Genomic DNA, 13,836 nt, shown 5'->3' with positions numbered 1-13,836 from the left:
GCACAGCCCAGCGCTCCTGCCCGGCACAGCCCAGCGCTCCTGCCCGGGGGCCAAGACCCGCCCGGGTGGGGGAGGGGGTTCAGTGCCGCTCCCCTCAGCCCGTGGGCGGCGGGAGAACCGGGCGCTCCTCGGGTTCGCCTTTCGGCGTCGACACCCCCTGGAAATCCGGCGGGAGCTCTTCCTTCGCTGCCCCGCGCTGTACTATCCCCGTCCTCCGACCACGCTCGCTCGCTGGATTCCCCCGCACGGAGCGTCCGCGGGGCTCCGTGTCCCCGCTGGGCACGGACAGGGCTGAGCTGGCACGGGGTGCAGCTCGGCCTGGTGAGTCACGGAATGGGTCATCGTCCTACCCGCCGTGCTCAAGCAGCGCCATCCCAGAGCACACGGCACAGGACTGAGTCCGAATGGTTCCGGAATAGTTCCAGTGAGGGGGACTCCACATCCTCTCTGGACAATCTGTTCCCCTGATTGCCATGGGAAGAAGTTCTGCCTCCTGTCCAGGTGGAACTTCCTGGGCATCAGTCCCTGCCCGTTCCTCTGGTGCCATGGCTGGGCCCCCCGGAGCAGAGCCTGGGCCCTGCTCGGAGCCCTCCCTGCACACAGGGACACACAGGGCCCCTCTCAGCTGGGGCTCCTCTCCAGGCCGGACAGCCCCAGCTCCCTCAGCCTTTCCCTGTCAGGGATGCTCCAGACCCTTGACTGGTCTCTGCTAGAACTGCTCCACGAGCTCCTCATCCCTCTTGTACTGTGGAGCTGAGCCAACTACTACAATGACAGTAATAAAATCGTAGTTGGGTAGAAATCCACAGATTTATGCTCCGGTTTCTCCTCTATACACCGCCCTTCCTGATAAGCCCCCAGGGAAGCTGCCAGGACCAGTTCCAGTCTCCCGTTCCCTTCCCCCTGTGGTGTGGCACTGGCACCACAGTCACCACAACCCATCTGACCAGGACAGTCTGGAGCTATGGAGGGCCCAGGCTCTGCTCCGTGGGGCCCAGCCATGGCACCAGGGAATGGGCAGGAACTGATGCCCAGGAAGTTTCCCCTGGACATGAGGCAGAACTTCTTCCCTGGACAGTGACCGAGCACTGAACAGAGACCAGAGAGGGTGTGGAGTCTCCCTCACTGGAGATATTCCTGACCCCTCTGGATACAATCCTGTGCCTTGTGATCTGGGATGGGCCTGCAGGAGCAGATGAGCCACTGTGGTCCCTTTAGCCTGACCCATCCTGGGATTCTGTGCCCCCAGTACAAGTATATTAATACTACTTTTTGGAGTAAAAGGGAGGTTTCCTTGAGAGGTGGTAAGACCTGAAATTGTTGAACTGGGGGAAGGGATACCTTTAAGGAAGGCATAGAAGAGCCCTAATCACAGCCTTATGCTACGGTCAGTGCATTGAGAAGATGAAGCAAGGGACAGTGATCATCAGTCAATACAGGGGACATTCCTACCATATGCCATGAAAATAATATCTCCCCAGTGTGATAAAAAAGCACAGGAGTGCGATGCCCAGAGAGGTAATGAAATCTCCATCCTTTGAAGTTTTTAAGACCTCGCTTGATAAAGCTCTGCGCAACCTTGTTTGAATTCCATATTGACCCTGCCTTGAGTAGGAGCTTGAACCAGAAACCTCCTGGGGTCCTTTCCCACCTGACTGGTTTTGTGAGTCTGTGAAACAGAATGGGAACTCCTCACCTGATAGCTATGGTATATCCATTATCAAAGTATCTTGGGAACCTCTGCAAAATAAACTTGGAGAAGACATTATGCAAACTCTGAATTCTGTGAGTGGAGAGGAGCTACTGCAGTGATCTACTAAACTAGTGCTGACACAACCTTTCCTGGTGCTGGATCCCTATAACAGAGGATCGTTGCCCAGACCTGGAAAGGGATGTAATAAATCAGGGGCTATTGCTGGAAATGCTGTGGGCTACAGAAAATCCTGACTGATCTAGCCACCCCAAAGAGGAGCATAAACCTTTTCTCTTCTGTGCTGGGGGATGGTGCAGTGCTAACCCAAGAGGCTGAACATCATCAGAGAATTAGAGAATGGCTTGAGTTGGAAGGGACCTTAAAGATACATCATTCCAATCCCCCTGCCATGAACAGGGACACCTTCCACCAGACCAGGTTGCTCAGAGCCCCATCCAGCCTGGCCCTGAACTTTTACAGATTGGGCAGCCACAGCTTCTCTGGGCAACCTGTGCCAGGGCCTCCCCACCCTCACAGGGAGCAATTTCTTCCTAATATCCAATCTAACCCTGCTCTCTGTCAGTGTGAAGCCATTGCCCCTTGCCCTGTCACTCCAGGCCCTTGTCAAGAGTCTCTCTCCCATTTTTCCTGTGGGCTCCCTTCAGGTACTGAAGGCCACAATGAGGTCACCCTGAAGCTTCTCTCCTCCGGGCTGAACAATCCCAATTCTCTCAGTGGTTTCTCATAGGAGAGGTGCTTTAAATGTGTTTAGGGAATATTAAATGTCTGGGTAATTAACAGATGCTGGGGACTCTTAGAGGTAAGAAACTGCTAAGGTGTACTGAAATACATTTCAACAAGACCCCTGGGCTGGTGCTGGCTTTCCAGCTGTGTCTTGATGGCTCATTGTATTTGTTAATAAAGGATTGTGGAGAGACTCCGTATTTCCCAGTTCCAGAAAGCCCTCCTTGGCTGTGCCAGCCCTTTTCTGCCCTGTGGGATCATGGCTGCTCCTTGCAGACCTTCTCTCTGTTCATGCACAAACCAGGGACATAGTGCAGCACTGTGACAGTGATACCCTGCAGCTGAGGGCACAGGTTTAAGTCCCATCTGCTTTCAGTAGTAGCCACTCCTTGGTGCTGCTCTAAACTAAGGTGATTATTTTAACTTCTGTTTTTCAGGGTGTTTTCCCATATTTGTCAGGATTAAGTTTGGTTTGGGAAGAGTTGGACTCCATGATCCTTGCAGGTCCCTCCCAGCTCGGGATATTCTGTGATTCACTGGTGTGACTTGGTTTTATGGCAGTATCAGGTGCTGCTCACTGGTTGAGCATTTCCCATTCTGCAGTTGCGTGCTTTGAAGGATCACGGTATCCCATCCACAGTAACAGCCAGTGTTTTGCAATAACAGGATTCTTTTCCTTGGACTTCATAGTCCATGATACAGCTGTTAATGAGCTCATTGCATTAGGTGCTGTTGGTTGTCAGTAGACCTTTATGGAGCATCCTTATAAATCACATTCTAGCAAGGTCTGTTCTTCCCCTGGAAGGGAAGAAAGGGAAGCCTAGATTAACTAACCTCAACATACTGGAAGTTGGTGAAAGGATTAATATTCATGGTATCTAAATGAATCTGATCTATAGATATTGAAGTGATGAGTGTCCTAGAAAAATGAATAAAGTAATGAATGGTTTTCCTGGCCTAGCAGAACTTGAACTGTGTAGCATAATAGCTTGTAAGACCACCAGGTAACAGAGCTGCAAAAAATATTTTGAGGAGTCTTTTCACTCATCTCTCAAGTTCACTAAAGAAAGCAGTGACCCTTCATGCAAAAATAGTGTATAAGTAATAAAAGAGCCTGTCATAATACATCAGTGGGTTAGCAAACATTGCTATGGCTTTTTATCATTTTAAATTCTTGAGTCTGGGAAAGTAAGAATGTTCATTTATATAAAATCCCTTCAAGACTGTATTTCAAATTAAACAAGTAAGTCCATATTTGATGTCCGTCCAAGTATTTTTAATTTGAAAGACATCATTTTCACTAGCTTAAGTAGGAGCCTTGGGTTTCAATTTAACAGGAATATTCTGAGTTCTAACTAGCCCTGTCCCCTGCACTGCTTACAGCCTTTGCCCCTTGAGGTCAAGGTTTTAAAGAGCCTTCCCTGCACCCAGCATTCAGATCCTTAATGAATCTGTTGAATCCTCTCATCTGGGGTAACACATAATTTCCCAGGTTAGCACTGAATTGCAAATAAGTATTGTGATTTTCTGTCACGTTCTGCACTAATTTTGTAGTATTCTTGCCTCAGCTTATTCATGAGAACAATCACGTGAGATAAAAACCTTTTAGAGCACCGACTGTATGCCATCTTCAACTCCTCTGCTTTTAACAATGCCTCTCACTCTATTGTAAGAGAAAATTTGATGTGACATAATTTGGCTTTGGAATTCCACACTATCTATTATTCTTTTCCTTTTTAACTGCTGTGTGACTGCTAAGTACTGTTCTTGTATTGAAGTCAGGCTTATTGAAAATAGCTCCCAGGTTCTTGTCCTCTTGTATTTCCTCTGTCTTCTCCAATCTTGTCCATTGTTCCTGAGCTCTCCAGGATATCTACCAGCCTACCTCAGTTTACTCCGGCCTACAGGTGACATTAAAAAATCTAAATTAAGTAACCTGTAACCTCTGTAACCTCTGTAACCTCTTCTCTGTCTGCTCTGAGTTCTTACCCTGATACTGTGTTTATTATGTAATTTCTGCTAATCTTTCCAGCAAAGATACAGATTTTGGTGGGTTTTTTTCTGCTGTCTTCCAATCACTAATATTAGAGAATGTTTTTGGACTGTTCTATGTTCTGGTTACTTTGTTGCTTGGCTGTGCTTTCTTTTATTTTTATTTTTTAGAAAATACATTATTTTATGTAATCCAACCAATTTGTCACCTCCTGTGCCATTCCTGTTCATGATTTCAGACCAGTAGGGAAATTTGTGGCTTGTCAGATTTATTAACCTTTTTTTTTTCCTTTCTCTAGTTCAAGACAGTACATTCTTTAGCAGTTTCTTAAAATACATTTAAGTGCACATCTTCCCACTAGCTGTTCTCCAGGGATTTACCTGCCTTGGCATCTTATTGCTGGTTCTCTGAGACTGCAGATACCTAATTTCTGGAAATACAGTCCTTTCCTTCTTGGTGGGTATCCAGTTCTCACCATCTCTTCAGCAGAAGTGAGGAACAGGATTTTGACTTGCTTTTTGTGCCCTGGGGCAGTGACATTGTCTGAGATCTTTTCTCTCAGTATTTTGTCTCACTTCTGATAAGGCAAAATCCTTGTATTTCACAGTTATCACAGGATCACTGATGTTGGAAAAGACCTCCAAGGAAATAAGCAAAACTTTTCAATGTTTCAAATCCGTATTTATCACAGGCCATAGCACTGCCAAATAAAATGCCCAATGCTGTAATAGAGCAAGCTGTAAAGAACAACTTAACAGCTGATAAATTCTTGCTTTGCATACCAAAACATATTTACTACTTTGTATTGCTCATTGACTGATTTTATGCTAAGGCTAAACAGTATCTTAATTAGAAGAAATACTACTAGAAACTAGCTGGAATTTACTGCATATTAAATTCTAGCTAATTCTTGTGCTTGCTTTCACGTTCTATATTGTAATTATGCAAATGAAGCCTAGGAAAAAAACTAATTTTTTTTTCCCCCTGGAAGTATTAATCTCACCCTAACGCCAAAGATTAAAGAATGGATAAAATAATGTAACTCTTGCTTTTATTATCTCATCACTGAGATTGTCATCTATCAGATGCCTAAACTCACATCCTCTCTCCCAGCTTTTTGCTTCCTTTCATTGTTACTCATTAAAGCTTTTCAAAATCTTGACAAAGGAGGAGCTGCTTGGTCACAATGCAAGAAAATACCACAACTTTCTTAGTTTCATCTTATCTCTCACTTTTTTCCTAAATACATCTTAACTTACAGACCTTTAAGAATTCACTTTCTTATGGTTGAAAGCCTTTGAAAGAGAAATTGTGTCAATTACTGAAGTAAAATAATCCTCTAATATTTCACTTTACCAGGTCTTACATGAGATCCTACATGGCTTCTGAGGATTTCTCCCACCTTCATGAGGACCTGACCTCAGGAATGACCCCCCAAAAAACCACAGGAAGGATTCTCTTCACCAGTCAGCCCGTACCTGGGCCAGCTCTGCCCTGCTCCAGCTCTGGCCTCACCTGGCACATCTTCTCCATGCAGAAAACAGGGAGCACAGCTCTCCCTGGAGCGAGCTTCACAGGCAGGGATTGCTGTACCTACCATGCATGCGTCCAGCATTTCTGACTGCAGAGTGGCAAACTTGAGCCTCACTTGCCTTTTCAAGCTAATTTACCTCATTAGTCTGCTTCACTGATGAATTTGCCCTTGCTAAAGCTTAGTTTTTCTGGCATATCCTCTGTGGCAGCCCTTTATTTATCAATAAAGCTTCCCCAGAGGTGTTAAAGTGGTAGCAAACTTCCCAGAGACCTCCATGGGCAGCTGACATTTCTCTTTCCCCAGACCAATTGTCACATCAGCCTCATCTGCGAGGGGAGTAACAAAATGTGCTAAAATGATCAATAATCATGGATTGTGAAGAGAGGACACAATTTCCCCTTAAACTCAGTGTTGCATAAACATAGTCATTGTTGAGCAAGTTAATGCTGTTTACACTTTCAAGTAGCCAGTTTTATTTATTACTCTACAATTACAATTGTGTTTTTACTTTATACAGCTGTAAATTTTTCATTGATTCCTCAAGTTCCATGATGCCTCCATTTTTAAAAGCCTGAGGCAAAGAGAAAGACAAATTTTAATTCACCTGCCTTTTGCTGGAAGACTTTGCCATACTATAAACTTTCTATTACTTTAGGTCAAAACCTAACTGCCAGAGGCACTGGGGTACTTGTCTGAATTTTGGGGGCTCTTCAGTGTCTTGCACAGCACATACTCAGTGACAAATGACAGTGGCAGTGGACCTGTGGTATCAGCAGCAAAACTGTGTGCGCCTCAAATCTTGCCTGTTTACTGATCCAAATACAGTTCCAACCTCTTTCTACAAACATTTCTGCTGGCGTTTTCACCAGCCCTGATTTCTCTGGTCAGTTTCTATACATTTAATCCAGTGTTTCATTTCTTGCAGCAGCTTTTCCCAGGTTAACCCAGTGGTTCTCAAGGGTTTGTATTCTCTGGAGTGGTTATGAGCCCCAGTTGGAGAGGAGGAGCTTGCAGTGAGAACTGAATCAGAAATGCAGAGGTCAGGGCACAAGCTGAGGTGGGAGCTCCTGTTTGAAAGCCCTCTGCTTACCTTGTTCAGGAAAAACTGGGAAAAGGTGGATCACACTGGCAGCTTCAGAGCTACTGCCTTGATCCCCTCTTGCCTAATATTTATAGAAGATGCATTTCTTACTCTGTACTTTTGCTGTGGCTTTTACATCTGGGGCTGGGTGTTATGTGCTGCTTCCCCAGGAGAAGCAAATCACCTCTGCGACTACAGTGAAGGCAGCTGCAGGAATTTGTATCATCGAGGCACTTGCGGCAAGAGACGAGTGTGTGCCCCTCTCCTGGCTCTGGATGGGCTCTGGGTTAATTCAGCCTCCTTTGCTGTGGTATCCATTCCATAGGTAGGGCCTGAGTCCAGAAATCCAATTTATCACTGTTCCACAGCACATTTCACAGCCAAATAATCCTGGGAGTTATGAAGTAGGACCTGTGGGGTCAGTTCTTAATGAACACCAGTTGTCCTTAGATGAGGGAGATGGGGAAAATTGAAAATTGGCTGGGATGCCTTCCCTTGAGAGCTGGTGCTTATTCTGTTGTGTGACCTACGGTCTATCAGCTAAGGACTTGTCCTACATTACATCACTCCCCCCCCTCCCTTTTTGCTTCCCTTAAAAAATGAAGATAAATGCATTTTCCCTCATTTATTTAATAGATTATTTGCCTTGATAATACTGTGCAATTAAAATGTCAGAAGAAAAACTTTAAATATTGAAGTCTGCAGGTTGCCCTTTATGTCTGTTCTTTGGAAAGAACTCCAACTTTCTTGCTGATGGCTTTAATTCATTGATGCACCTTAATGGAAAATTGATTTTTTTTCTCCATAAAGATCACACTTACATATAAAAAAGGGAAAATGATATTTTAAGGAAAGATTTGCTAACAAAATGGAAGTTACATCTTTGATGTATGCCCTGGATTTCAGGATTGGAAATAATTTTCATTAAGGAAAGGGTCATGATAATGCTGTGTCTTTTCCTCTCCTTAAAGTCTGCTATATTGCAAGGAAGTGAGAAATAATTACTAGACATTATCTACTCCTGCTTGACAGGAAACTAACAGAATGAGGTGAGGTCTCTATACTTAAAAACTAAAAATTTGGGGTAACATACTCAGGTACAAATGGGATGTTGTTCAGGGAAGTTGGCTGGGTTACTCCCAATTTTCCTTTGCTGCAGACCTGTCCCTGTGAGCTTCCACAGGACACTCACCACAGCAGGACCTTTCCAGTCTTCTGTATCTGGGTTAAAAAGTCTCATTGTCACAACTTTCAAAACTTGGGTTTCCCTCCTGTAGGTGGGGCTGCCGTTCCACCAACAGCGGTGCTGCAGATGTGAGCAGATGTGCTGGAGAGGCAGCCTCTGCTCAGCTGCGATGGCCAGCAAGTAACCACCTCCTCTAGCACACCAAGCAGTGCAAAGTGACCATAGCTTTAAAATATTTTGTTTTATTAAATGTTTCAAATAACATAAACATCATATTAACAATTTTATGGCTGAGGTTCATGTAATTTGTGGTTTGATAATTTTAACTGATTTGAGAGCTCAAAAGATTACGCCTTAACATTAGAAACTCTGTAATTAAGATTTTTAACAGGAAGTTGTCTCATAGCTAACAAGAGGATAGAAATAGCAGATAGAACCGTAGAAACTCTGGACAGTGGAAGAGTACACATTTTACTATAAACTGGGGTCTGCCAAGATCATGTAAGGACAAGAAACCTTTTGTAAGTGGCTTCATGTTCATCTGAAAAAACAATTCATAGTTGGCTTTTATGCAATAGAGAAAAGTGGGATAGTACATCTTTAATTATTCCCCAAATATGCTTTACTTTTTGGATTTTACTGCTCTTAAGTAAATCTGTACCACTTTCATACCAGTATTTAGCACCATGTAATGGGGTGTTCACCACTTACCTTCTGGGGAATGTTATTTGCTCTGTGCTAGAATAAGGGGTCCAATTGTACTAGAATTGTACAGAAAGTTCATCCTTGCTTTCAGCGGTAGAACATCAACGCTGGAAGAGCAACAGCATGCTTTCAACCATGAAGCTGTAGCTTATTTACAAACAAAAGGATGCCCCCCTCCCTCTTTTCCCAGTTGCTTATTCATGATAACGACTCCATTAACAACTACAGGTTAGGTTCCCTTTACACTGGAAATGAGGGTATGTTTTAATTGCTTTGTTGTGAACTGAAGTGGAACAGGGCACGCCAAACAAGCACAGCCTGGCATTTCAGGATGAGCTCCACTGCTTTTACCCCATCTGTTGTCTGGTGCTGGAAGATGCAGCTGTACACACAGGCAGATGTACTCATGTTTCCTTAGAAAATGTAAAAGAACGTTTCTGCAGGAGGTGGGTAATGGGCCAACAACCTGTGATTTATCAGTGTGTCTGTTACCCCTCCCTCCCTACTGTGGAAGAATTGTTTCTTAACAAGGAACAGAGGAGGGTGGAGGGGTAAGAAATTTTATTTTATAAGTAACAGACATGCTGGAGATAAACAGCTTTGGTTGTCACTCAAAAGGCAGCTAAAACATGGATTAATTGTAGGGATTTGCTGTGGTTTGTTTGTTATCGCTGTTAATTAAAAAAAGATACTTGTTAATTGCAAGCTTCTGCCCATTGCTGACAGTGAAATGATACTCAGTGTTTTCTTTCAGATGTTTTCCCCAAGGCTTGGGTTTCTTCAGAGCACAAACAAATCCACTGAGGAGCACAAAGTAAACCATCAAACATCAGCCACTGCTTGAGGTGAGAACAAGTTCTTATGCCCAGCTCCCTGTGCTGACAGTCACAACTGGCACTGAAGGGCGACTGCCACACATCAGCCCCCACACTGAGGCTTTCTGAAATATGTCTGTGCTTCAGACAATCACCTGGAAATATCTCAAGCCACAAGAAAATGGATTAAAGATTCAAGTGCCCCTGCATGTTACGTGTGTGTTAAGTTAACAGCTTGATCCGCCCCAGGCAAGGCCAGAGCTCTGGAGCCAGCTGCTGGCAATGCTGTGTGGGCTACGAAAGGTCTCCAGAAGAGCAGACACCATCTGCAACAGCTCTGTTTTTCCAACCCAAGCAGCTCCTGCTGGTTTTTCAGGACTGAGTAGCTGCTTTTCTGTGGCTGTTTCTTTCAGCAAAATGCTGAAGAGCCTTAAAATGCCACACCACCATTGTTCTGAGTGAAGCACCTGTTTGTGTGTTCAGAAGACCACATCTGGATATGCTCAGCGGAGCAAAAAATACACCTCAGACTTGTTGGGACAATACAGCCTGTGCACACAATTGTGAATGCCTACAGGCATATTGTCAGGAATGCCTGGCACAAGTAGGGAAGGGGAAGGAAAGGTGGGACACTTTATTCTCAGGAGAGCTGACTGATGTAGGTGTAGCAGCTCTGAACCTTTGACTTTGACTTTTCTGAGACCCGAACTTTTGTCTGTCACGTGCACAGCCCAAAACTTACGATCCCCTTTACTGTTGCTTCCCTTTATCCATAAGGCAGGCACTTGAAAAGACTTTTCAGGATATGAGTTGAAAGTATTTCCTAATGTTTGAGTGGAAGTTAGCTTCCAAGTGATTCCAAGTTTTGGTTTGCTTTTTTTTAGCCTTTCCTATGGGAGGACTGCAAGCTGCCTGATGACCTGATTATGTAACTGAGGAAATGCACTCTTCCTGGAAGAATCCCTGCAGCAACCTGCCTCAGCTCCACCAAGGTAGCGAAGTACAATGCCAAAACCTTCACCAAAATGTTGCTGTGGCAGCACTGGACAGGGAGCATGGGTTCCCAGCCCCTGAACGGACAGCTCCAGGTTTCCCAGACGGTGACACCTCGCAGAGCACGCCCTGAAGCTGAAAAAGGAACACTTAACGACCAGTTTCACTAAGGAAGCACATTTCCAAGGCAAGAACTTCAGAAATTTGCATCTTTGTAAACTGGGTGCTTGATCCATTTAAGCACAGATCGAAAGTCAGTCGTGTGTGACAAACACAGAGGTCTGTGGCAGGCAGTGCCAGAGCCCTGCCATCCTGGATGCCATACTTCTGGTCAGGTTCTGCTGCAGGCATCCTTTAGCAATTGCTTGGAACAAGACCTCTGGGGCATACGGGGGAAGATTAATTCCTTGCACGTTTAAAAAGATTTCTGAACCAGCTTGAAGGCCTCAGATATAAATACACTGTCATAATTTGCTCTTGCCTTCACTGCCAAAACCAAGTATAATTTTTGAGGAATGCCAGGTTTGTAAATATTCTGCTTTTCCCAGCTCACAAAAGAGCAACTGTGTCACTTTGTTGTGTTTTTTGTGTAGCATTACTTTTTCAGACAGCTGGCATGACACAAGACTAGAAAAACTGGGTGCTGCATTGTTTCAAAATCTAGCTGCTTTGAAGACTGATCATCTTAAAAGTGCTTATTCACTGTTATCTGAATAAAAAATATTTCAGGGTTAGATTTGAAAAAATCTAACAAAAATCTGAAAATCTGACAACACAGTAATTTGTTGCTGTTGTTGCACCAGCTACTTTGAAGAAGTCTCTTTCTCTCTGCCCCCACAGGAAATTTATAATTCACTACAAGAAACAAGGATCTCCAACAGCCATGAGCATTGGGAAGGTCCTTGGCTTCCTTTCTAAATCGCAATTTAATTCTATAATTCTGAAAAATTAAATTCTGAAAAATCTAAATTGCAGAAAAAAGTGTGTTACTGTCATAGTGCATGACTGTTCTGACGGAGAAGTCAAAGAATCACAGAGCTGTTTAGGTCAGAAAAGACCTTTAAGATCATCAACTCCAATATTTAACCTATTCTTAACAAAAGCAAGTTTCAGACTTTTTAATGCCTCCTGACAGGAGTGGCAGCAGAACAGGCCAAATGATGTTTCTTCCATGTGTGTCTTTACACTTTGTTTGCCAGTGGAAATGATCAACTGCAAAGTGATTTAGCTGTAATGAAAGCTCAGTATCAGTTTTGAGCTACAGGGAGAGAGATTTCCTGCAGGGGAAAAAAAGACCTATGCCTCAAAAGTAATGAAGAGTTTCTGTATTCTTCTTCCAATTTTTAAGAAGTCTTCTCTTCATTCTCAGGGTTAATACAGCATTTTTCAAGATCCCAAAAATGTTCCAAGTAAATGTGATAAATGCAAGACCAGGAATTTTTTAATAGACTGAAACGTTAACCACAGGGAGAAAAGAAGACCTCTCTGTAAGAAAGCAGCTTGTGAGTGAGCAGAGTTAACACAGGCGCATGAATTCTATGTGTGTCTTCAGGTATGGCTTGAAAGCATCAGTCCTCAGCAGCAATACAAGATCTGAAAACTGTTCCATGTGTTCACTGGCCTCATGTGACTGATCTTTCCCCCTCCTAAGTTTTGAAAAACTGAGAAGGTGCAATTTGTTTTTTCAATAAGGTACCATTTCACTGAATGAGAATGAAGGAGCAGCTGCTTTAGGAAGACCACTTACAGGTTAATTTCCTTGGCTGGGTCTTCTCTGGTGGCATCCTTTTCTTTCAAGGTCATGCTTTAAATTTGCCTCTTTTGAGGAAGAAGATGGGATTAAGATAGCCTAAGGAGTAGTACGTGGGAAGACAATAACTTTGGTTAATCCTTACTCCTGCACATCAGACTCTAGATGGGGGGTCCCAGCTTGACCTGTTCCTAAAGCTTCAGTTATGGCTTTAAAAATCGGCCTGGTCCTATGGAAGAAAAGACCACCATGTATTAAAGCATTAGTTAAATTAAAAAGGTGAGCATGTAACAGTGCACAATAAATCACAGCTGCTGTTGGAGGGAGTGGATTTTTCTGCTACTTTCAGACCCCAATGCCCACAGTTGCTGATTAGAGGAGATGGAGGTCCTTCTGAAGAGGCTGGTTGCTGACGGATGGCTTCAGTGCCTGAGGGTGCTGGATGCCCTGAAGTAGGACAGGAACTTGTAGCAGAGGCTGACCACAAAGTACCAGATGTTTCGAGCCATCTGAGACCTCGCGATGAAGATGCGCCAGATGATCACGAGGAGGGTGGTGTTGAACGCGTATCGGATGTTCCTCAGCCTGGGAAAGAGGCATCTTATCAAGAAACACACAAACAACAACCAGCCCCCTCCATTTCCTACAGTGAAATTCAGGAACAAATCCTATACACAAGTGGCCCTTGGGCTTTTTGCCATTCCTGTTTTAGCAGAGACGCTGTGCAGGAGTCCTTGGTCTTGCCAAGGACTGTTCTGAAGCTGGTGCACAGGGAATAGTTCATGGGACAGGTGGAATAGCTGTACTGGAATTCTTTCTTTTTCTGTACACGCAATTTCAAACCAGAGCAAAGTCACGTGGAGAGGTTTTTCTTTAGGACAGTCTGTGCCCAATACTTTCTGCTTTGGTTTCCTATATTGGCTATTTCTCACTTTGCAGGATTTGGGGCAGGCTAGAGACAACTTCACAGGAGTTGATGAGCAAGGTTCTCATATTTGGGTGAAACCTTGTCTTTAGAGCTGTGAAATTACATAACAATCATAAATGGCCTTCACTGTTGCAACACTGCAGCATTGGCATTTTTTGTTTTTTGGGGGGGGAGTGGGTTAGTTTACAGCATCAATTTCAGTGGTACTACTGAGTTTTTCAGATCCTCATGATCCTATCTTCTTTCTGTAAAGCAAAAGTTTCTGCAGTTCTCTTAATTCTCATGTTCCCAGTGCTTGACCAAGGGAAAAAAGACACCTAAAGACCTCAAGATTTGTTTCATTTTTATGAAAGCCCTTTTTATCACTGCACCACAGCACACCATCTGAGGCAGTTAGTAGTCCATTCCTGAGGT

The 13,836-nt window shown here is 44.0% G+C and overlaps 1 protein-coding gene across 3 annotated transcripts in view; it reads right to left on the bottom strand.

The window, feature by feature from the left end:
- Window positions 1-8,453: 8,453 nt before the first annotated feature.
- The window catches only part of FAR2 (fatty acyl-CoA reductase 2), a 123,655-nt gene continuing 118,272 nt past the window's right edge, over window positions 8,454-13,836 (bottom strand). For all 3 annotated transcript variants that reach the window (XM_032106201.1, XM_032106203.1, XM_032106202.1), the window contains exon 12: window positions 8,454-13,079. In XM_032106201.1, coding sequence (XP_031962092.1) covers window positions 12,917-13,079 — 163 coding nt within the window. In that variant the 3' untranslated portion in view covers window positions 8,454-12,916. The remainder of the gene's footprint in view (window positions 13,080-13,836) is intronic.

The sequence above is a fragment of the Corvus moneduloides genome, chromosome 4, assembly GCF_009650955.1.
Source record: "Corvus moneduloides isolate bCorMon1 chromosome 4, bCorMon1.pri, whole genome shotgun sequence".
Taxonomy (NCBI): Eukaryota; Metazoa; Chordata; class Aves; order Passeriformes; family Corvidae; genus Corvus; species Corvus moneduloides.
Note: the sequence above shows the minus strand (reverse complement) of the source record. Positions and strands in the feature narration are given on the sequence as shown.